General features: G+C 37.8%; 1 protein-coding gene across 1 annotated transcript in view; it reads right to left on the minus strand.

Annotated features, from left to right (window-relative positions):
* Positions 1-9,240: 9,240 nt before the first annotated feature.
* LOC128740184 (gamma-aminobutyric acid type B receptor subunit 1) overlaps positions 9,241-26,027 on the minus strand; it is a 114,778-nt gene continuing 97,991 nt past the window's right edge. The window contains exons 6-15 of the mRNA XM_053835712.1: positions 24,398-24,563; positions 23,474-23,723; positions 21,811-21,960; positions 19,713-19,855; positions 18,939-19,062; positions 18,560-18,676; positions 18,271-18,478; positions 13,350-13,606; positions 9,608-9,745; positions 9,241-9,546 (exon numbers count right to left, since the gene is read on the minus strand). Coding sequence (XP_053691687.1) covers positions 9,241-9,546; positions 9,608-9,745; positions 13,350-13,606; positions 18,271-18,478; positions 18,560-18,676; positions 18,939-19,062; positions 19,713-19,855; positions 21,811-21,960; positions 23,474-23,723; positions 24,398-24,563 — 1,859 coding nt within the window. The remainder of the gene's footprint in view (positions 9,547-9,607; positions 9,746-13,349; positions 13,607-18,270; positions 18,479-18,559; positions 18,677-18,938; positions 19,063-19,712; positions 19,856-21,810; positions 21,961-23,473; positions 23,724-24,397; positions 24,564-26,027) is intronic.

Consider the following 26,027-nt stretch of genomic DNA (forward strand, 5'->3'; position numbering starts at 1 on the left):
CTACACTCACAGTGACCATCAGGCGGTCCGCTATGGTGTTGGTCAGATAACGAGGCGGCAGGCGGCAGGTAGAGCCAACACTCCAACCACCCGTGGGTGGAAGACATCATACTTCGATCCTGAAGTATTTGTGGAAGCGATCCGAAGAGAGTGCGGTGATCGCGATATGCCCGATCCGAACGCTGATCATTTGGTTGAGGTGCTGTCGCGAGCGTGTGACGCCACCATGCCTAGGAAAAGCCGACCTAGGTATGGTAGGTCACCGGTTTACTGGTGGACAGAAGAAATTGCGGAACTCCGCGGAGCCTGCTTTCGTGCAAGGAGAATTATGCAAAGAGCTCGTTCGGACGAGGGCAGAGCAGAATGTCGAGTAGCACTAGTTGCTGCACGCGCAGCGCTTAAGAGTGGGATAATAGCTAGCAAGCGAGCCTGCTTTGAAAGGTTATGTGCCAGTGCCAATGCGAACCCGTGGGGTGATGCCTACAGGATCGTAATGGCAAAGGCCAAGGGCGTGATGGCACCCGCAGAGCGATCGCCAGAGATGCTGGAGCGGATCATTGAGGGCCTCTTTCCGCGCCACGAGCCAAGGCCCTGGTCTCAGGCCGCTGAGTCGTCCCACGGGCGACGTTCCAGTATCTCAGACCATAGCGTAGGATGGTCGGTCTCCGTGCCGAACATCCAAAGTAACGTGGGCGACGGTGGTTTGGAGGTCGGGGAGGAAGTAACGGTTACGAACGAGGAACTCATTGAGATCGCTAAATCCCTAAAGGTGAGCAAGGCACCGGGACCAGACGGAATCCCGAATATGGCCATTAAAGCGGCTATTCTGGAGGCTCCCGAACTATTCGGGGCAGTAATGAGTAGATGCCTGGAAGCTGGCAACTTCCCGGACAGATGGAAACGACAGAATCTGGTCCTATTGCCGGAGCCGGGAAAACCTCCGGGTGTCCCCTCGTCATATAGGCCGATCTGTCTGCTCGATACTGCCGGCAAGGTGCTGGAAAGGGTTATCCTTAACAGACTCGTACAGTACACTGAGGGTACAAACGGTCTATCAAGGAACCAATTCGGCTTCCGAAAAGGCAAATCTACGGTGGATGCCATCTTGTTTGTCACTAAGACAGCCGAGGTGGCGACCCAGCGCAAGAGGACAGGTATTCGCTATTGCGCAGTTGTCACGCTCGACGTGAGAAATGCGTTTAATAGCGCTAGCTGGGACTCTATAGCCAACTCGCTTCGGAACGTCCAAGTGCCGGTGTCGCTGTACAGGATCCTGGAAAATTATTTCCAGAATCGTGTGCTATGCTACAACACGGAGGAGGGTCAGAAGTGCGTTCCAATCACCGCAGGGGTTCCGCAAGGTTCCATACTGGGCCTCGGTGTTGTGGAACGTCATGTATGACGAGGTGTTGAAGCTAAAGTTCCCGGTAGGGGTGGTGATTGTCGGCTTTGCGGATGACATCACCCTGGAAGTCTATGGTGAATCTATCAGAGAGGTTGAGTTGACGGCTGCCCACTCTATAAGCATTGTTGAAGATTGGATACGATCCAGGAAACTGAAGCTAGCGCATCATAAAACGGAGGTTATCGTGGTGAACAACCGCAAGTCGGTGCAGCAAGCAAAGATCAGCGTTGGGGACTGCACTATTTCGTCAACGCGGTCCTTAAAACTTCTGGGAGTCATGGTCGACGACAAGCTCAAGTTCGGGAGCCACGTCAACTATGCCTGCAAGAAGGCTTCCACAGCTATTTTGGCATTGTCTCGTATGATGTCTAATAGCTCTGCGGTATATGGCAGCAAGCAAAGGCTATCAGCCAACGTGGTCTAGTCTATACTTAGGTATGGCGGACCGGTGTGGTCATCGGCGTTAGGTCCCAAAAGCTATCTAGCCAAGCTGGAAAGCACCTATCGTCTCATGTGCTTGAGAGTGGCGAGTGCGTATCGCACAGTTTCACATGACGCAATCTGCGTCTTAGCAGGTATGATGCCTATTGGCATTATCATCAGCGAAGACGGAGAGTGCTTCAACCAACGTGGAACTAGAGGCAGACGGAGTACTACAAGATCGGCCTCGATGACCACATGGCAGCGGGCATGGTCTAATTCCACAAAAGGTCGGTGGACACACCGACTTATCCCGGAACTATCTGGGTGGGTCAACAGGCGCCACGGCGAAGTCAACTTTCACCTGACACAGATTCTGTCAGGGCATGGTTGCTTCAGACAGTATCTGCATAAGTTTGGGCATGCGGAGTCCCGCGCGTGTCCCGAATGCGTGGATGTTGAGGAAACGGCAGAACATGCTTTCTTCATATGCTCTCGTTTCGCGGGCGCGAGAAGCAGCATGATGGCAGTGAGCGGACAGGACACTACCCCGGATAACTTAGTCCAAAAGATGTGTTCCAGCTCGGACATCTGGGGAGCGGTCAATGCGGCTGCTACCCAGATTGTACTCGAGCTACAAAACCACTGGAGAGCCGATCAACGGCGAATAAACAGCCTAACTCTTATCTAAGCGAGTGCATTAAGCACAATAGCCCCTCCCTGAAGTAATACCGATAAGGTGGTGCCAGGGGGGATTGAGGCTGGAGACTCGAGTAGGGTTTTAGTGGGTCGGGATCCTCACGCCCCATTAGGGGGGTCGGGATACCTAAACCCCACTCCCTGAGTTATCTTCTCAGGTGTCTGATAGTACCGTATCTTCTAAGGTGCTCAGTAGATTTCCCAACTCGTAAAATATATATATATATATATATATATATATATATATATATATATATATATATATATATATATATATATATATATATATATATGTATATATATATATATTAGTACTATTTTTGTAGTACCTGTGGTCAATATCATATATAGAGAAATGATATTATAAAATAACATCTAAAGTTTCCGCTTAATCGGTAGTGGATATATAAATCGATTGGCAAACTGCCGTGAAATGCCTCTTCTAACTTAATAAATTATTACACTGTTACACGCCACGTCGAAAACGGACGTCGTGCGGACCCGTTCCGGCATCTACAACATCTTGGCACTATTGTACAACAATCAGAGCATCGAAAGAAAACCCGGTCCCGGACGGCCGACGACCCTGGGCGATAAAAAGCTCCAAATGATGCTGAAGAGGAAGACCGAGGGAAAAGTGGCCACATCGCTGCGTGAGCTTGGCCGGGAGGTCGGCGTGAAAAACTAACTGGCGAACATGGACATACATGTCAGGAAGCGGCAGTCCCGTCCACTGGTCTCAGAACTGCAGGCAATGACGCAGCGGCAGCGGCTGAATAAGATGGTCAAGATAATTTTCCCGGTGAATCGCGACGTGGCGGTGGTGATGGACGACGAGACCTATCTCACACTGGATGGCAACGAGTGACGGGGCACTTCGTATTTTACTTCCCCCACGAAGGAAGTGAGCTCCAAGGTGAAGTTCATTTCACACAACACGTTCCCCAAGAAGGTGCGGCTGCGACTGACAATCAGCGAGAAGGAGATGTCAAAGCCGCTCTTCTTTCGCTCTGGACTGGCTGTTAACAGAGAAATTTATAGTACGAAGTGCCTACCGAATCTGGCGTCGGTCCACTACTCGAATCGATCATTGGAGGAGATGGAGCGGGTGAATATCGAAGTCGGCGAACCCACCCAACGTCCCTCAGTTACGTCCCATCGAGGATTTCTGGGCAAACCTGAAACACAGACAAACAGACATAACACTCGAGGAATTGATAAATAAAACGGAGAAAGAACTCAAAAACATGCCTATTAAATGTTCCGGTTAACTGCCGGAATGCCGCTCGCAAGGGCGTAGAATTTTTTTGCAAGTAAGCTAATATAATTACCTTCCATGGAAAATTTGTCAACCTCAATTAGCTGCTTAAGTTTTTTTTATCACCATCCGAAAAATTCCATTTTTTTAATGCATACGTTAGTGATGACAGAAACAAATACAAATACAAAATACCTCCGTTACCCTATTATCACTCAAGAGAGTTGTATGTCCCTCCTTTCGTTTGAATTTTTGCAATTATACAATACTAGTTGATTGGCCGATCTTACTCGGGACCCCTTTGTCTCTCAGCCACTTGCGCATCTGTTATTGTAACGATGTTATAATGCAAGAAACAAAATCCTTTTTTTTCATTTGAATGTGTCTACTCCATTTGTCAGTTCCTTTCCTGTTGTTCCCCAGCCACTTGTAAATCTGTTTTCTTTTCGGTAATCCCTATAAAGCGAGACAAAACCTTTAACGTTTTTGAATCTCCACCTTGTTAAAGACCACCCCTTGCAGGCGTCTTCCCTTATCGTCCAGCCACTTGTGCAATTGCTATTGTTCAAATGCAAGAGAAACGCACCTCTTTACCAATTTCAACCTTCCTCCCCTCTTGTAAGAGACTGTCTCTCCCTTTTGTCAACCCCCTGTGTAGATTCTATTATGGCAAAAAATACGTGTATCAAGTTTGTTGAAGAACCGACCAGATATTCCGGAGTTATGGTGGAGCATGCATTCATGCCCACGTTCCTTGTCCCCCCCCTGTTGACTCCTACGGCAATACCCTAACTCCCTGTAGAGAAATTTACGTGATTTTTCACGTGAAAAGGACGTGTGAATTATTTTGCGTGTAGATCATGCAATTGTGGTTCAAATCTGTTTTTAAATACACTCAAATCTCGTTTTACGTCCCCCCAATAGGACGGAAAAAAATCTCTCGTAAAAAAGAGGTCGTTAGTTCAAATTTTGGACGTAAAAAAAGAGGAATTATAACGAAAACGACTAATAATTCTGTGTAACTCATGATGGTGGACTGACTGTATACAAAACTGTAAACAAGAATGAATAAAAACTAAAAACTGGACTAAAATATATTTTTATAATGCTTTGCATTGTACAAATAACCTTTTTGTAAAAACTAAAATATGCTAAAACAAAAATATTGCTAAAAAGCTCAAAACAAAAAACATCAAAAACAAAGACTTTTTTGATTAGTGTGTACAGAACGGAATGGAATGGAATAATTATTGAGCGACGTGAGAACTACTGTGGATATTATACTATAATAATTGAAAATCCTTGATTTTAGTTAGTTAATTAGTTCTTAATTGGTATCGCTATAAGGAATATATTAGTCCTTCACACAAAATATTGTTATCTACACACACTTTAAGGTATTGCTATAAATCGGTGGCGATTGTCAGCAATTTTGCTCGAATGTTTACTACCACTTGCCGTCACTAATTTTCTAACTAATTATAACAAACAAAAATAAGCAACGAAACAATACATTCGCTTGCGAGTCGGGTATGTGTTCCGAAATAATTTAAAGAATAAAACTGTGCAACATGCATATGCTTGCCTAGATTAGCGAAACATTTTCACTCACCTGAGAAACCTGAAAATTTAGATTTCCGTTGCCAATTTTTAACAAAAATTGTTTGTATTGGATTTTATTTTTGGTACTGATTGAAACGCAATGATAATAAAAACAAAAACGTATTTATTTACAGTTAATCGAAAATTTGTACAATGTTTTGAATATGGAGACTGAAAAAGTATATACGTTTTAGCATTGATCTAATATGAAATTTATCATCGAATGCCATTCCTGTTTTGATAAAATTGAAAGAAAGTAAGAAAAATAACAATAATTGAAAATTATAAGAATAATGAATATATTTGAAACTAAAACAAAGGAATTATGTATCGTGAATATTCACTAAAAGTATGAAATGAATTCTCATTTGGCGTAACAACCATTGTTAAAAGACAAATTAAAGTCAATGTTCTTATTATCTGGTTTCAACTCATTTAGTAGTGCGTAAGAATGTAATTGATTAAATCGAGGCCATTCTGTTATCTATTGATTATCACATTCATAAATGAAATTAAATCAAAATGTATCATATATCAAAGCGGCCACGAATAATATTTGCATACTCAACACTACTTTCAGTATTCAGTATTAGTTCATAGAGTTATCTTCAATTAGAAACTTGATTCTACTAATAAGGAAACTGCTCGTGAAACAACGTACTTCAAAGTTCCTACAGCATAAAACATAAAGCGTAAGACACACGTAGCATTAATCTTATTTTATAGAAAATTTTGCCAATGTAATTCAAACAAAACCAGGAATATTTTGACTTAGAATAAAGTTTTTGAAACTATTTTCATATAGCATTACTATATCTGATACAATTATTACGAATATATCTTCTCTGTTTGTAGGGTTTCACAAAACGCAGAAAAATCTACACGTTCAGCTTATGTAAAAACTATCGGAGTTATAATGGAGTAAATTGTATTAACTGTACTATTAACTGTACTTAGCCATAAAACGAAATGCAAATCATAAAACTTGATATTAGCATCCATGATTATTTCGGTAAGAGGACGTGTTAATTTTCTACAGTGCGTTTATTTTTTCTCCAGACACGGGACAAATAGGACTTTTATAATTAACTGAGCCACCCCTACTTAGTATGCCATCTTTTTTTTGTTTCATCAAAGACTTTAAATAACTCTTTTCCTATAAAACTTGATAAGAGTTCATGGGGTCTATATCTTTTTCCTAGACAAGTAGTGAATGAATAATCAATGTCCGGAATAAAAAAATACGCAGCAACTACCTAGAGTCGACGATTCTACTTGTACACCATTGAAAGACTAGCTGGAGGATTGAGTATGTAAGCAAATCGAAACATAATGAAAAATTCTGTACAATAAACATTACGGTTGATTTTTTATTGTTTCTAACATTCCTGCTGACAGTTTTAGTATTGCTTTTAAAGACAGCGGAAAAAGAAATGCAAACCGTGCAATAGGTAGATCCCAAAACAAACATCGTTGGGAAACTGTATGCGACTACCGCTCTTATTATCGCGTCATCAAATGTCAATACGTAGAATACATGAAAATATAATAAAACATAAAACAAATATACCATAACATATATAAAGGTTAAAAATGATCATTACTAATGATAAAAAAAATTAGTTTGTTCGCCCAAATGTTATCCCTGATTGATCAAGATCAACTGGAATTATCGCAAAGAAGCGCAAAAATGTAAAACCGAGGTATCAACCAATACAAACTCATATCCATATCCACATGCATCTTCAATACCATAAAAACAAAAATTTGCAATTCAATATTACCTAATATGGTTTGTTGGCTGTAAGTGAGGTATTTTCACTGACCACGTTTTGTTGACATTGTCGATATGTTGATATATTCATGTTACTAGTAACTAATTTTTTTATAATAATGCATAACTGTCTAATTGCTCAGGATGTTGCTAATCATTATTATGCACTTTAGATATATTCATTGCTCGAATTGAAGATTGGATAAGATGCTTGTATAAAAATGCATTTAGATACATTGCTTAGAATTTAAAAAGCTTGTTTTTATATAGGCTATCTTTCTGTTTTTGTGTTGAATGTATTAATTAATTTTCGCTACAAAACCATTTCACTGAAAAGATAACTTTCGATACAAAATTACTTTTACTAGACAACGATTTTATTATGTTTTGGAAACCCTAGAAGCGGAATAATAACGAGCATGAAAACTAATGGTGAAGCTAAAAGAGGTAGGGGACACTGCTGCACGCTGATATTAGCTGATTGAGCTTGAGAAAATTCGACTATTTGTAAATGAGTGTAAATTAGGCCTGAAATCTTACTCTAAACATTAAACCGAATAACAGAGAATATTGATGACCTTCGAGGAAATAACCATAATTTCCCTATTTTTCTTAAATCAGATATTTTGCAATTTTTGCTGCATAGCTAATATAAATACCTTTCCAATGATGTATAACAATCATAATTAAAACATTCTGAACAAATTTATGAACTGAAACTAAAATGAATGTCAACCTGCAGCAGGTTCCCCTATAATTAACTGAATTATATCTAAATGAATATACTATTTTTAAATATAATATTTTCAGAAAGTTCCGCCACAGAGTTTGTTTTTAAGCTTGTGAATAGTAATGTCGATGACGCGACGACGAATAGTAATGTGTGCATCTGCTAATAGATTTCAAATTATGATTATGAAACAAAAGTTCGATTTGATTTAGATAAGACGCTCCAATGCTATTATAGGTTTATTTGAACTACTACACATATTTAACTAACAATAATTGAAAGAATAGAATCCGCTTAGCTCTACATATACATAATGATATAAAAGATATACGGATATACTACATCAAAAATCCAGAAAAAAACAGAAAATATTTTATTCTCTTGATGCGTTTTGTGATGCTAATACTTTTTAATTTAAAGAAAAGATAGTTTTGTACAGCATTAAGCACAAAATAATGTCTGAAATTAGTCATAAAAGAAATTAAATTACCAACTATTTGCATGAATTTTAATAGCTGTACTATATGTTTGGCCTCCCAGTTGGCTTCGAGGTGTGACACTGACTTAATAAGCCAGTCGTGGTATGTTCGAATCCCGACTCGGAGAGGCTGTTAGAGTCAATAGGATCGTAGCAACTGGCCCTGCAATTGTCCTGCACAACAGCTGACTGCGAAATCTGTCGAAACAGAAGGTCAAGTTTCGATAACGGAATGTAGAATCTAAGCTTTGCTTTACTTTGCTTTTACTATATGCTTGGCTATACAAAAACTACATCCATGTAAAAATTATCGGCTTGAAGTTTTCTTTTGGCATCGGCATACCCCGGAGCAACTTTTTAAGGTTTAATAAATCTATAATTAGACCTCGTGTTTTCGTCTTGACCTTGAATGAGGTCAGGATATAATTAAATTTTTTAAAACGGTAGTTTTTTTTCATTAACGTTGAGGACGGTAGAAAAAAGTAATGAAACAAAAATGTTGATAGGACCCAACAGATTTGGGACTAGGCGTGAAAGGGAAAGAGCAAAAAATTAGGTAAGGGAGTGTCATTGAAGCAATGCTTAAGTAGTTACGTATGGTTCTTTTTTGTCCAAGCTATGGACTCCATGGATCGAACCAAATTAGAATCGGAGCATTACAACCGGATTCGAAACCACTACTTAAATTGAATGACGCTAAATGAACCTATGAACCACCACAAATTATATTAAGAAACATCTGTTTATTGTCATAAAAGCAGTGGTCGCTGCAATAACCTTGTCACCAACAGAAGATACCTCCTACGGTATTACCGTTAAATATTAAAATAATATACTGCTGCATTAATGTCCTTGAAATTTTGCTTATCAACTACTACAGGTAACTTTCTGAAAAATCGTTATCTGACTGACTAGTCTTCGATGAACGTGTGTTTATTGACAAGCCACCACCAATGGCACTGTCGAAGTCCGAGGTAGTCGCATGATCGGCTTGTATCGAGAGCACCATTGATTTCTTACCTTGTGTGACACCCGCCGACGCCGTCACCATTATTTGATTGTTGTTGTTTAATTGAGCATTGTTTGCAGCATGGGAATCTCCGAAATGTGTCTGTCCGGTTTTAGCTGACGATTCCTTTTCTGCTAATCGTTGTTTTAGTATTCGAATTTTATCCTCTTTCTGCGGGAATCAACAAATTTCTTAGCTGAAAAGTTTACTTATTTGAAAACAAATTATTTACCTGAGTTATTAGTTTCTGAAGATCATCGTTTTCCGATACAAGCTTTTGGTATCGTTCCTCATCTTCCTTTGAGATACCGATTTCGTTGCTGAATTTCGATTCTGCTTTATCCTTCGGATGTCGTAATACTTCGATTACCTGGAAAAAAGACTGAAATATTATCACAGACGAAACGACTAAACGTCCCATGAAGTTTTCTTAGAAATTGGTGGCCGAAATATGCAGCAAAATATGAAAAATATGTTCATTTGTTTCAGACATTTTGCTCCGTCGAGTTTTACACATATTCAGAAGGTAATTCTGCGACATAAATTAGTCTACAACGGTAAATAATAATTTTTGCTATTCGTTCTATGAACACTACATTTTGTTTTCTTTTAGCAATTCCTACCATCAAAACTGCAAACCCGCGATAAGTGGTTCAACCGATACCAACTTAAAAACTATCGCAGACGTTCGTGAAATCTAAAGTTTTAATCTTCTAATTCTTCTAATTGAATCTTCTAATGTTGGCGACTAAATTGTCAGAACTGTTGCTACCGCCTTGCCAAGAACCGTCCTTGCTAAGTCGATAATCGTACAAACAATTTAAGCAATAGGGATATGGGTGATTCTCTGTATAAACAACACTTGTTTTTCATGTCGATAAATTCGCTGTATCATAAGGATTCAAAATATAGGAAAACGAAAAAAAATTCTTTGATTTTAGACAAAATTTGAAAAATTGTGCAAATCTTTTTATCAGGAAACTTGAATTTTCATACGTCACGATGGACACCAATACTAATGCAGGGTCGAGTCGATAGTACCTTTCTAATAAATATTTTTTGATGACTTGTCCTTGTAGCATATTGTCCTTACTTTCTTTTTGAAATGACAGGATTTACTTGCGTCCGATAAAATCAATGTTATGTTTTCGGAACTGAACCAACCACGAACCGACAGAAATAAATTCGATTTTTTTTATGTACAAGAACTTGCAAGCAAGTGATTGATTGTGAATCAAATAGAACTAAAGTATTTTATCGTTGAAATACTTTAAACCACAGACTACCAGGTAATCGACAAGAAGTGTGTAAAAGGTTTTTATGTAATCAACAAGTAATCCTTCGATGGAGCACTCCTCGAGCAGTAAGTGGCAAACTAAAACTTGATGTCGCTGCTATCGATACTATGAAGTAATTTGCGGTTTCGTCACTAAACGAGAATGACATTAGCTGCGGCTCGTATGTTAGAGGGGAGCGGAGAGTGGTGGAGAGGATCCGGAAGTTTTGTATTTGATGTGATTGATATTATTCCTACTGTAAACAGCTTCAGCGAGGGTCGCAGCTAATGTCAAAAAATCTTTATATGTGTGCGTGGTAGAATACTTCATGTAACTCCAGCACAAAGTAATATTAGTGCATGCATATTTTTTTATGCGGTTGGCAAACTAGTTCTGGAGGGCGCCACCGGCAGATTTTATATACAAAAAGTCGATTACTTTCTTCGAGCCTGTTAATCTGTTCTCTGTGTTTAAACTACGTGATTTTTTGTTATATTTTCTGTTTTCTACACTAAAGGCTGCACTCGGCAAAACAATAAAATTCATTAGTTTGTCAATCTTTGACGTTTGGGTAAATTTAGAGTGAAATTTTGATTAAAACTAGCTAGATGCGTAATGTTGACATTGGAAGAATTTCATCAAAATCCAGCCAGCCGTTCATAGACATTGACAGGTACCATCATCGGGCAAATATAACAGGACGAATATCCTTCCTATGGACGAGACGTTGTTCTAACTGAATTTGGTCGCGCGACCAGTGTTAGACCAGTACAGAGATAGCTGTAGGTAATTTACTGAATGTTTGAAACAAAATCTGATCTAAAATTATTTTTGGCGATCATTTTTGTAAGTAGCGTTTTTCGAGAACAGTCTTTATATTTTCTCAGCTTATATTATGGTCGGTGTTCGGTCACTAGGGTAAGACTGTCCAGAACGCACCGGGGGGATAGAATGGTCCATGCTATTAATTGCTTAAAAACGCGGAAACTATTTGGTCAAATTATGAATGCGCATTTTATCTTGGTGTAAAACACGCTAATTCATAATTGTGTAGAATGTAAAAGCATCAAACATAGCCACATCCAATAAAATCAAGCGATTGTCCGCAATCCCATTCCACATGCAAGAAATCACGGGTTTCTCTTAAGCTTTTACCACTAGTCGGTATGCAAATTTCATAATAAATACAGTCTATCTAATTGATATACTGTCATACTCGATGATTTATCACAAAAACTGCATTAACCATGCATATTTTTCCCATATATTGCAAAAAACTTCAAAATACAAAACAGAGGTAGAATGCATCACAGCGGGATCGAACAGTTATAAAATATTTTTAATTTGCAGTAAGTATATCTTTTGTTTCGGATTATTTATTAAAAATGTAGCAATATTATGTATTGTATAGGACTTAGAATTTGCCTTAAACCTAATTGTACATTGTTTAACTTACAATATTTCATCACACATCAGTTGGAGAAAAGTAAATGATTAAATTTTATTGCCAATTATGTTGAGATATGAACCCATTGTATCCCAGCAAACAAGCGTATGTAACAAACGCTATAACGAACGTTTCCGCCATTGCGGCAGCCTAGTTTTAGGAGTTTATACAACACGTAATTGAATGGTAAATTTTTTGGTTGCGTTTAACGCCTAGCTGGGCAAACTTGGTGCGTTTTGTTCACGGGCTTTGGCGTTCTGCCTCATATAATGATTTTGACTCTTGCCAAAAATCGTCAAAAATAACAAAAAATACTGGTTTTTGTTAGGAAATTTCACCAGGAGTAAGTGTAAAAAATATCCCAAAATCTTCTACTGTTTTACCTGACTCACTGCGAATATGCGTGTTATTGAAATAAAACGTCACCATGCGTTTTATTCGTTTATAACGCATATGCAGCTAATATCGATAACAACCGATTTTTTATAAGTTGTGCTTTTGTTATTGCATTTAACTTGTAAAAAGTTGCATAAATAACAATTCAGTTTCACAATACAATTATTGCGTACTACTAGCACTTGCAATATAACGTTTTAGTACGTTATTTTTAGTGATCAAAATCAACGATATGTTCGATACAAGGGCGATATTTTTCGAAACCTTTCGAACCAACACGATACCGCGAATACAACGCTATGCGCAGTGAGTCAGATAACACAGTAGAAGTTGAAAACGTGGAACAAACACGTCGTTGCTCTGCAAAATGATGTTTTGCTTAAGCGGTGCATTCTGCACCACCTTACCCTAAATACATTTTTGATTTTTTGCATTATCCGCACAAGTAATAAAGATTTTTTTATCGTTTTTCCTCAATTTTGTTTTGCTAAAGAAATAGCAATAGCAAGATTCGTCACATTCACTGGGCTTGAAAATAGCCCTTTAAAAATGTCAATGAAACTACTTCGGTCGGGATGCCTGTACGATGAAAATGATAACTACAGTATAGAGCGGTCCCCCGATTACGGCGAAGAGTGGTGCTGTACGGCCACGGCGATTTTTTAGTTGCCCATTAATCTAAAAGTAATTTTGGTACATTGTTAGTATCTGCTATGACCTAGTCAACTACCAAAAATCAACTTTATTGGACAACTGAGATATCACGTTGGGCATAAAGCACCACCCATCGCCTTATTCGGAGGATTCCTGTAATAATGAAAACAAAGAGGTACATATTGCACAAACTGTCATACCTTTGGCACAAATATGAGCAACATGCTGAGGAAACAGCAAAATATAACGGCGAGGGCGACAAATGCGAAAGAGGCATCCTGTTGCGACGCGATTACCATAGCAACTGGCGCGGTGATCAAACAAAGCACCACCACATTATAAATACTCATTCCAACATATCGCGAGTCGTTGATCTGCTTCACCTTAAGCGATCGAGTTTCATAAGCCAGGAACAGTCCGAACACCAGTATCAGTCCTTTGAAGCCGTAAATAACACCTGTAACAGAAAGTTGACATTTTTAACAATATTTTTACTTATTATTGATATCAACAAAAAATACATAAGTCAAAAATCAATCCAAACTAAAATGGCAAACATGTCGAATCACGAGAGGTAAAAAAAGTTTCATTTCTTTCCCCTACCGTCCCTTCATCAATTGTAGAACCACCGTTTCAAAAAAAAATAATAATATTATCTACAATTTTGTGTAATAAAGTTTTGCTGCATTTTTTGTAGTTACGGTGCTACAATGCTTGTAGCTCATTAATAACTAAATGAACGTTCACGTTCACTATTCAGCAAAATTTTAGGTAACAACTAGTTCTACAATTGTCCCATATAACTTTATCGGAGGTGGGCACCGCTAACCGAAACTTTAGCTTCGCAAACAGCTAATCCGCTAAATCAAAACGTTAGCTTCGATAACCGCTAACCGCTAAATTAACCAAAAATTCAGCGGAAGTTATCGCTAACCGCTAACCGCTAAATTTGTTAGCACTGTAGACTTGGCAATACTTTGATCAGTGCTAATTTCGGCAATAAAAGAAAATCATCGTTGCGCAAAGGTTTAACAAAAAGTACATGAATTAATTCTGTGAAAAAAATTGCAGGCATTCACAAAAAATGTTTAAAGACCATTATCGCTTACCGCATTAGCACATTAAAAAAGGGTAAAAATGTATTTCCATGTGGCAAGACATAGTTTTCTAGATTTTTGATTGGAGTTTTCGATCGTTGTGAAAAATTTTGTGAGAGCTTTCCAAATAACATTTTCTCTGGATTGCTTACGTGCCCCTGCCGTATTGGCGGAGCATAAACGGATAGCGGAGAGTGGCGGAGGCATATGAACCATGAGTTGCAGGCACTATTTATCGTACGCCTGGCGAAAGACGGGAGACTACGGTGGGCCAGCCACGTCGCAAGGATGCCGGACAACTGTGCAGTGAAATCCGTTCTCTTCAAGAACCCCACCGGCATCCCCCCAGCACCAGGTTGAAGCCGACTTGCGTGTGAAGAGACGTTCAGCAAATTGGCGACGAGTAGCCCAGAACCGAGTCAATGCAGAGGAATTGTTGATACGGCAAGAGCCACCGGCTCTCGGCTGGTAAAATACGTACAAAAGTTTGGAATTTAGAATCCTTCGATTTAAGCTTATGCGATATTTATCAAAAAATTTCCTTCTGCCAAAAAAAGTTAGTGGTTTATTTAGCGGTACATAAATTTAGCGGAAGCTAATAAAAACGCTAACGCTTAAAAAAATTAGCGAAAACGCAAACCGCTAACCAAAATGTTAGCTGAGCTAGTTAGCTGTTAGCGGATTAGCGGAATTGTGCCCACCTCTGAACTTTATCAAATGTTGCTCGGCTAAGACGGTACTGTCAAATGTATTGTGTTCGAAGTTTAAATCAAAATCGAACTGTAAAAGAACTTAGAAATCATGCTGTTAAACCCACCCCATTGGCAGGCAACCATGTTTTCGCTGCCAACATCTCGTGTGTGCGAAAATGAGATTGCATGTCAGCACTGCGTTTCACTCAACTGCCAGCAGTCTGATTTGGGCCCGCTGTCAAATTTTGAGCCCAGGACATGCTGTCGATGACGTTTATTGCAGTTCGATATAGAGATGTCGATGGGGTGGTTAAACCAGTTAAGGGGTAGAATACAAAAACGTCAGAGGGGTTGGGCAGAGACATGACCGCAAGGTTATATATGTGATATAGAAACAACTGTTTACGTTCAACAAATTTACTATGGTTTGAAAAAGGAAATTGGGCTATTTCAAATAATTAAACGACTTTGTAATTTAAGACCAAATGGGTTAGTATGAAATTTAAATAATATTGGTTTTTTGAGCGTCTTAGTGATATATTTCCACCTCAGAAATACCTACATCAATCAATCAAAGAATGATCTTTGTATTGAAAAAAATACAGAATATAATAGATATTTTGGATGAGGACCTCAGCACCTTCGAAATTGAAAGCAGTTTTTCGAAAGCAGTTTTTTTGTTGATTTAACTAATTCCCACTTGAAGGTATAGTGCTTTATAATTATATGTTTTATACTGAATTTTCCTTGCGAATATTTTGGATTCCAATTAGATTATATTGGATTTCAAGTGGATTATATTAGATTCCAATTGGACAGGATTCCAATTGGATAATATTGGACTCCAATGGAGTTGGATTCCAATTAGATAGAACTGGATTCCAACTGGACCGAATTCCAATTGGATTGGATTCCAATTGGATTGGATTCCAATAGGATTGAATTCTAACTGGATTGGATTCTAACCGGATTGTATTAAACTTGGATTGAATTTCATTTCGATTCGAATCCGATTGGATTGGATCCCATTTGGATGGGATTCTAATTCGATTATAAAGGATTCGAATAGGATTATATTGGATTCTAATTGTATTATGTTGAATTCCGAATGGTTTATATTGGATTCCAATTGGGTTATATTGGATTTGAGTTGGATTATATCGGATTCCAATTGGACCGGATTCCAATTGGATAATATTGGACTCCAATTGAGTTGGATCCCAATTAGACCGAACTGGATTCTAACTGGACCGCATTCCAATTGGATTGGATCCCAATTGTATAGAATTCCGGCTAGATTGGGTTCTAACCGAATTGTATTCAACTTGGGTCAATCAATCCAAGTCAAAATCAATTCAATTGGAATCCAATCCAAACCAATCCAACCTGATCCGACCTAATCCAAACCAGTCCAGTCCAATTCATTTGGAATTGGAGTTCTGTCCAATTGGAATCCAACATAATCCAATTGGAATCCAAAACAAATAGAATCCGATTCAATCTAATCCAATTCAATCCAGTTCAATCCAATCCAATTGGAATCCAATCCACTGGGAATCCAATATAACCCAATTGGAATCCAATCCAATTGGAATTTATTCCAATCTATTTCAAACCAATCCAATTGGAATTTATTCCAATCTATTTCAATTGGATTGGATTCCTGTTGGATTGAATTGAACTGGATTAAATTGGATTAGATTGAATTGGATTCCAATTGGTTTGGATTCCGAAAATACTCAAACGTGATTGGCTGTAATTATTTGTAAATTCACTAAAACTGTTCGACTTTATGTAAAAATGTCAATAGTTAGCTGTAATAACCCATCTTTTTGTGAAAACCACATAATACGCACACGTTTTGTGAATCGATTGGTATGTAATCCGGCAAAATCCGTTCAGAATTGACCGAGCTATTGCCGTTCAAAATCTATCACTTTTTTGTGTCACGATCATTGTTGTTTCCGTTGCATGCCACCCTATTAAAGTAAGACGTTGTCCTACGTCAAAAAATCGAAACTTTTTCTTTGAACAAAGTTTTAGCTAAAGAATCTGACTAAAGAAAAGACATGGGAGCTCAGTCACTCGTGGCCTCCTGTCATCATCAAACCTGATTTGCTCAACGATGATTGTTGTGCGTGACTCTGTTCAAAGTTGCAAGGAAAAGTTCGAACAATATTTTTCGAGTTCAACATTTAGGCGATTTTATGAACTGTACGATACAAATTTGATTGCCTGGTGTGTTCGTTAGGCAGCACAGATCGATTTCGTGATGATACGATTATATTTGTTGCCGTTTACTTGCAGTCATTATTTTCTGCCGCGTTCATCGACTGATACTCCACAAGTTTTCGAGCAAAAGATTCAGAAGGTTTCATCGAGATTCATGCGCACTTGGTTTCGACCTGTGCCTTCTTTAGTTACCTGTCACTTCTTTAGTCAGATTCTTTAGTTTTAGTGTAGCAAGTGTTCGAAGTTTCAATCGGAACGGTACGTCATAGAGCAGCGCTTTGTCTTTTACCCTGCACGAAAAAATATTTACTTCACCTCGCATTTACTGTTTGGCATATTTGTTACACCATTCTTGAGTAACCATGATTCTAACGTTACGCATAAAATTAAAACGTTTAAGAGCATGACATTATTTTCAAATGTCTTTTGAATATTACAATATTAAATGTAATAATACTGAAATATTTGAAAATAAGTTAATTAAAAACAAGTTTAACAACATCTCCGTTAGCAGTAACGAGATATCTCCGATAGAAGAAAGCCCAACCTCCATTGCAGTAGTCGCACTACTCGATTATTTAGGTTGAGTCATGTTTTAAAAACTCCCAGTTAGCCTCGAGGTATGATGCTGGCCTAATAAGCCAATCGTCGTATGTTCGAATCCCGACTGGGAGAAACTGTTAGAGTCAATAGGATAGTAGCAACTGGCCCTGCAATTGTCCTACACTCTAACAGCTGGCTGCGAAGTCTGTCGTATAAAAACAGAAGGTCAAGTTTAGATAACGGATTGTAGCACCTAGACTTTGTTTTGCTTTTGCATGTTTTTAAAAATATACGTGGGAGCATGTGCAGTCAATGTTGTGAACGCAAATTTAAAATGCTTAGACTAGCCATTTAATTAATAAAGTGTGTTAACTGCGCAGAATATGGTACTTTCATGGAATATTAACTGAAGGAAAGTGTAAAAACATCTGTTTAATAGAATAGGTTTTGTTCACATGCAATGTGGTATAAGTTATTCGAAACGAAATGAAGCCTTAATCGTCATTATTAGTATTATCGTATTCTTTTCACATCGTATTCAATTTAAAATATCTTACCAAGCCAGACCGAGTTGTTGTGGCTTTCGCAATGCTCAAGCTCCGGTCGTATTTTCACATCGTCGTTAGAGGATATAGGATCCTCTAGGGGAAACGTTTCGAGTCGTCGCTGTAAGGGATCTTGAATTTGCCAGGTCAGCAGAATTACCAAATCCACTGTTAACAAACCGGATACCATCGTGTAGAGCTTCCACGGTTCAACTTTTTTCTGTGTAATAAATATAGAAGAGACACCATGATTTATATTGCTATGCGTTAATTTTAAAAATTCGCCAACAATTCATCTTACTTTGGGGTCGGTTTTTGTTTTCGTTGTGAATCGATGCACCCGCCACACTTTGCTGAACATTGCTCCGTAAGCTAGTGTAAACCCTGTAGATAAAATCCATGCTCGAGCTTGACATATCTGAAAAAAGAGAAATGCATTACAATTATAGTCAGTTGGAAAATGTATGCTAATGGGCATAACTTTATGATATATTGCCAAGAATTAAACATGTTTTTTTTTCTCAAACCTTTCTTATTCATGGATCATTAACTTGCTTAAAATGATATTAAGCAGTCATTGCCATTTTTGTACGTGTTTCGAAATCAAAATTTCAGCATTATTAAATTTTACTTAGATGAAAATAACTGCTCTAGTGAGGAGAAAAGTTGATTTAGCTTACCTTAGGATAGTTCTCAGCAGTAACAAATTGTCCATCAATTCCAAGCAATATCACTGAAACTAGACAGGTGATAACGCCGAACAGCATAATAGTGTTGCATACAGGATGTGACGATTGTATGACTCTGTAAGAATTTTTGAAAAGCGAACCTTTTGGTTAATGTTCGTAGCATAACGTAACGTATATTATTTTAGCTAGCTTTTTTTCTTTAGAAAAAGGAGACAATCCTACAACCATTGTAGCTAGATAAAATAAGCATAACTTGAACATAACATAACTTGGTTTGGGTAATACAAATCTTACTTATTCTATATTATTCAGAGTAATAGGTTTGTTTAATCCAGCGCCCAGGTTAATCCAATTTTTGTATCACGAAATGGATGTACACGCAATGTACCTATTAGTGATTTTGCTGGCCTTATTTGAGATTTTTGGAGTAATTTTGTTATTTTTACAGCACTATGTAAACGCTGAATAGCATTTCAACAACAACGTTCAAGTTCGTTACCACCATATGTATCTGGCTTAGATTTCAACATTTATTGCGTGGATGGGTGTCGATGTAAACAATTGTTTCGAGCCGTGCAAAACAAGCAGAAACCATCGGAAATTGAACGATTTATTAGTAGTACATGTAAAGTCGCATTATCATTGCTAATGCACTGTTTCATTTTTAATAGTTACCGCGCGGTGCTATTTTGCATTAAAGTACCTTCGGCAAATAGTATTATCTCGTGCAAGGATAATCTGTATTATTCACGTAAGAGCACTTACCTTCGGTGCCGATGCCATATGTTAAACACGATAAGCCCGATTGCCACAACGATACCACAGCTAGAGACAGTGCTCATGCAGATAAACAGTGGCAATGAAACGGTCCTCAATACACGCCGCACAATCGTCCTGTCTTGAGGTACCTGGCGAGGAAGGAAGAGATAGAAAAAAATATTTATGGTTTTTATTTAGATTTAACATTAAGCGTTTCATGCATAGGAATATTTTCTAGTTATTTCTGACTAGGATTTTAAATTTAACAACAAGCGTTTTATGTACATATAAGAATAATTCCTAGTTATTTCCGAATTACGGTACATATCTTGCTTAAAAGATAATTATAATTTCAAGTTTCAAATATCCATTGTAAAATATAAAACGCTATCCATTATTCATGTACTGATTATGTAGCCGATGAATACAGTTATCCTGACTGTCATTAAAACATTTCTTTTCCGCCTTATGTTGCCTTTTTTCTATGTGGTTCGAGAGATTTGATATTCATATCGGCAGATTTAGCAGTCAGAATCAACTGCGGTAGTTGAAATGAAAAAAATGTGAAAAATTGCCATCGACAGTCACCGAGTTAAATAAAAATTGGTGAAATTGCTGAATCTTCATCTATATTCAATTTTTCAGTTGATGTAAAGCCGTGTACAGATTTTGTTTTACAACATTATTTGACGACAAATAGAAAATTTTAAAATTCAAATGTTTTAGAATAAATCGTGCTTCAATTTCGTTGGCTAAAATTTTTATATACATCATCAGATACATCAGATGTACTCTTTCAGGTGTTTTGTGGGTAAGGTGTTTTACATTTTAAGGTTTTGGCTTATACTTATAATTACTGCAAGCATCTAAATAAATTTTAAATAATTTGGCTATATTGGGGGAAAAAAGGAGATTCTTATTTCGTACTCGACCTCATGAGTACCTCTGTGCACTCAGTCATGTGTAGTCGAAAATCGCGTTCAGTGGAAGTGATAAAATTTTGTTTTTTTTTCATTGATAACATCTTCGCCGATGTTAGGTGTTTAATCATTTCAAGAAAATACACGCGAAATTATTAGGTCGCGAACTTTAAAACATTAAAAATTCGAATCACTTCGCAAGGTAATACAGGCAACATCGTGCTTTCCTCTCAGGGAATTAATTTTGCCACGGTGATTGCGCTTTGTTGGATGAACAGAAGTAGAAATGACACCGATTATCTTACTGTATACTAGGAGCTGAGCACTGGTGCAATTAAAACTCACTCAACCACGTCTTCATATAATTTTGCCATGAAGATACTGCAGTCGAGATGATAATTCTGCATGAAAACTTAGTGCATTTGCTGTGCTACTCCAATTGAACTGGATCATTGAGCAAGCCAGGTATAGCTATGTATGAAGCAATCCATTTTCTAGAATATACTGACAGTATTGAGTCCTTGTGAAGGCAGGGTTAGCAGCGATGTCTGCACTACTAGTTTATGAGTAGGTGGATTGAAGACATAAATACAATAATAAGTTGTTTTTTGCTCGATTTGAGAATGATTTGTGAATTTCTTTGTGAAATGTCGTAAGTTTCGGGAGACCGAATGATTAATCTCGGAGTATTTTCTTTAGCAGAGATTTTGGTTGAAAGACGGAACAGTATATTATGTTGACATTCGTATGATGCGAACAAAGCTGCTGGCGTTTGATGACATTTTGATTCATAATCATCTCATCTAGGAGATAAAGAAAAAATCAAAATCACTTTAACACCGGTACATGCACAAGTAACAATTTACAATCAAGTGATTTTTACACGGTTTGTTTTTTCAATTACTCAAGAACGGTGCAACTTAGGGACCATTTAGAAAATACGTGACGAAAGTCGGGCCTCTCCCAAATCCATTGAGAAATAGATGAATGGTCCCTCAGTTGCCTCGTTCTAAATATTCAAACAAACAAACCGTGGAAAAAAGTACTTGAGTGTATAACACTCTTGTTGCTGTCTTAGTGGCCAATTTTGTTTATAAAATCTTCCGTAAGTGTCCTTTAAACCCTGCTGGAGTATACCTTCTCCTGTAAAAAGCTTTATAAAGCTATTTCGAACGTATACTTACCTTACTACCATCCCATTTTTCCATGTTGAACCAGGTAAGATTATCCGCTTGGGTGTCATAATACCCTAATTTGTAATACTGGCCATCTATCATCTGCTCGATCTGCGTCAAAGCAATACGGTCACCTTGGGAACTGAATGCAACCCATCCCTGGAATTTAACAAGAAAGGTAAAAACATATTAAGAAACGATAAGAAATTCATGGTAATCAAATGGATTTTTTGGGGTACGAGAGGTTATTTTCAGCCTTCTTCTAAATTCAGCCTATCCCTTTCCGACGGGCACGGTTTTTTTAAATTTTGCGAAAAATGGTTACTGCGAATCAACTATTACTCCTAGAACGTATTCAACTATTGTAATACGAAGTGTAACTAACTTCACATTCTTTAATTTCCTTGAAAATAGTTGATATATAGCACCATTTATTGTGACAAGTTGATTTGAAATATAATTCTCATAAAGTTAAAATATCATCAATTAGCTAACATTTTCTGCACATTTATAGTTCTTTTTGACACTCGGTTTATCAGTTATTTCACACTTGAGAGCAATTAACAATTTGATCAATCATTAGGTGATATTCAAACGGAAATTAGCAGCTAAAGCTAAAATGACCCACAATCGTATTGTGGACTGAGTGTTCAATAAGAACCGTTTGATCGGCTCCCTTTTCCTTTTCAATCCAATTCGTTCAAATAAAATTAAATTTTCACTTCGATATAAATTAATGAAAATATAACTTGATTCTTTTATATCGAGGTATTACTGTATTAGGATATAACCAATGTAAAAAACAAACAATTGAACAAGACTGTGATGGTAACCCCGTGGTTTCTATAAATGCATGTTTTACATATACGTCAAAAATTTATGCAAAATACAAAAATAACACCGAAATCTATTTATTTTAAACTATGAAGGATAAAATAAATTGTAACTAATATTAGTCATGATTAGTCATTGGAGGAAAGTTGCCGACTATAGGATAATTCACCTTACTATGGTAACTGCAAACCAGCCGGTACCGGTGGCCTGCTATCGAGATCGTATATCATTTTAATAGGCGTTGTAATGTTTACCCCGTCATAAATTATCCTTTCGACACCAATAAGACGAGCCATGTATCTGTAAGTTAGTTTATTGTTTCGACAGAAGTTGTGTAGGTCACATGAAGTAACAAACATGCCATCACTTCGATCTAACAATAGCTGCTAGTCGAGAAGGCATCTCAAACCACGAAACTGAGCGTAGCTTAATAGTCTTTTGCTAATAATGTATTTTCTCGTTTATGCATCGTTCTATTCACGCCAGGATATGCGTTAGGCGGTAATGTATTATGTAAATAAGTATTTTGATTTTAACGTCCTGTGATAAAGTTGAGGAAACGTAAACAGCCACTGGAACTGTGCAACTGCCGCTACAAGCTGAAGGCAATGTATGAAAAGCGGCAGTTGGCCACAATTCTGTCATAGTGTGGTTAAGCACGTGCAGGTATAAGAGCACCAAAGTTTGTATAATTAGAAAACAACGTTAGGCTTTCATAATTGGCTGGCTGATCTTCCCGATACAATCCAATTACTACCCTGACCAATAGTGGTTATCTAAACACTTTGATAATTACTGTGCGTAGACCGATAAGCATATAACGATGGTTTCTACTTACCGATACACCGAGGAATTGCGTTGAGTTCATCGCCGCATAAATGGTGTTGGCTATTTCCTTATCGGTGTAGGTAAAATCTTTCAGATTTTTTCCTATGTTTATTTCTTTCAGTTTTTGCATAGTCTTATTAAATGCTAAGGCCACGCTCCACACAGCATCGTAGGCAAGTGGCGCTTCTTGGTAACCCTCAGGATACCGATTGTGACTGATATCGTATCCTTCCTCAATCAGAGCGTCGTTTAAGCGTTTTCTGGAATAATTAATAAAAATGCAACCATGCTTGTTAGAAATAATTCTAAGTTTGTATGTAGCGTAGGACGATTGTTGTTTTAAGAATATCATTCGGGTTATAACATATTTATCAGTCTATACGGAACAATAAATAATTAAAAAAATCTCGAAAAAAGTATTCTTTCAAAAAATCTCCCCAAAAGGTATAACTTGCCTAGAATCGAGTAAGGCATGCAATTGGTGTTATACTGCTTATTTTACGTTTTTTTAAACATGAAATATATATTTTTTCAAACATTTAATATTGGACTAAGATCCAAATATTGGAAAAAATCGGTAACATTGTTCAACAAATTCATTTAATTACATTTACAGTCCTTAAATTATGGTCGATACAAAAATTTAAAAAACTATAACCGGTCCTGCTAAACTGCTGAGGAAAATTTCGCGCAACTATCAGTTGTCTTCTATAGACTTATTAATTAGATATAAATTGACCTGTTAAATAAATTAGACAAAAGCTGTCACATACACTATCTTTAGCCACACCATTCTGATAAAAATGAGCGAATGGAATAGGGTGACTTAAAATGTGTCTTAATTTTTTTTGAAAATATCAAGAATGTTTCTGCATGTTTTATGAAATCTCTTTAAACTACCGTGTTTTCATCGACAACTGCTCTGTAAACTTACCGAAAGTCTTCTGATGACATTCCTGAGATGGTTTTCTGATTGTTTTGATTCCACATGAGAGCTTCAGTTGTCAAATGACCCTGTGCTGCAATTCTCATTTGTTCTTTGCTGCAAGAAATGTTTTCGTTCCTGAGATTTACTTCGTACCAATTGTCTTCGTACCATCCTGAAAATATAAGATAGACAATAATACAGTATAAGAACATATGCAACACACGACTTTCATTAGCTGTTTCTTTTTCAAGTTTTTAAATAAATACAAATGATGTAGAATTAATTTTATGTTGACGTAGGTATTTGACGGTTTGGGGGTTCACCCAAGAGAATTTTTTTTTATACACTTTCAAGCTTGAAATGTCACAACCAGCTGTTGTATAGAGCACAGGAAAATGTACGGGGCTGATTATATGATTCCCGTCGGCGTCGTAAACTTAGAGCCGGGATGGTTCGTGCTGTTTTAAAAAATGTCGCTTTGGATCTGGACGAGCCATCTCACACGTTGAGTCACTCTGTGCCGGTGTTGGTGGGGTTGTTGTATAGAACCGTTTTCCTTACGACGTGTCCGATTCGCAATAATTTGCCGACTTTCGCCAAATGTATGATGTACGTTAATCTTCCCAAGCAGTGTCTGTTGTCCTTGATTCATGCACCTCCGCTACTCTTCGCTTTCAGCTTGTACTCCATCAAATATCGTCCGCAAAAGCGTGTAAGTTCTCCGTGAGCATGGTCTGTCGGTCTAATAGGGGGTTTGTACATTGTCAGGTTCGTAAGGTGACTTATGCCTAATCGCAGCGTTTGGCGAAGGCCAAAGTAAACCCGTTGTCCTGCTTGTATATGCCGCTGGATCTTCTTATTTGTGTTGCTGTTCGCGGCTACCAGTGATCCCACATACACAAACAACTCATCTATCACTTTTGGTTCGTCGCCGTCAACAATTACCGTCCGTACGTTCGTCTCATTTGGTCGGTGTTAAATCAGACCGGACCAAGCAACAAAATGTAAAAGAGTGAGTTAATGACAGCAACTCATCAAGAATTTTCTAAGCTACATTTTAATCTAATCATACTACATAAATGTTGCAAACTGCCAGAGTTATGAGATGATTTCGAACAATTGATAGCTATAAACCATACAGAGCAGCAAACTTTGAACGTGTTTTTCTCGAAATATGCATTTTGTCACTTGGTTCGGTCTAACTTAACAGCGACCATTTGAGCCTCTCTCATTCATGTATTTGGTTTTCGACGCGTTGATTTTTAGCCCAATGTTCCAAGGCTCCGCTTTCAGTCTAGCGCAGATGGCCTTCGTCGTGGCAAAGTTTCTGGCTCCACGTCACCTGCTTAGCCAAGAAGTTTACTACCTTTACTGAGAATCAAACCTCTCGTTTCGATATCTGATCGTCGGAGCACCTTAAGAGCTATGTTGAGAATCATACAGGATAAGTTGTTCTGCAGCACCCTCGCCGCGTCTCGAAGAGACTCAATTCTTTGCTTTAACAGCCTCTTCCTTGGGATCCCAGCCGCGATTCGAACATACAACGTACCTCAATGCCGGCTGGAAAGCCAAAATTTTAACTCTATTATTTAAATTTGATTTTTTTTATCGCTTGAAGAACACTCAATTACAACCA

The sequence above is a fragment of the Sabethes cyaneus genome, chromosome 3 (genome assembly GCF_943734655.1).
Source record: "Sabethes cyaneus chromosome 3, idSabCyanKW18_F2, whole genome shotgun sequence".
NCBI classification, from domain to species: domain Eukaryota; kingdom Metazoa; phylum Arthropoda; class Insecta; order Diptera; family Culicidae; genus Sabethes; species Sabethes cyaneus.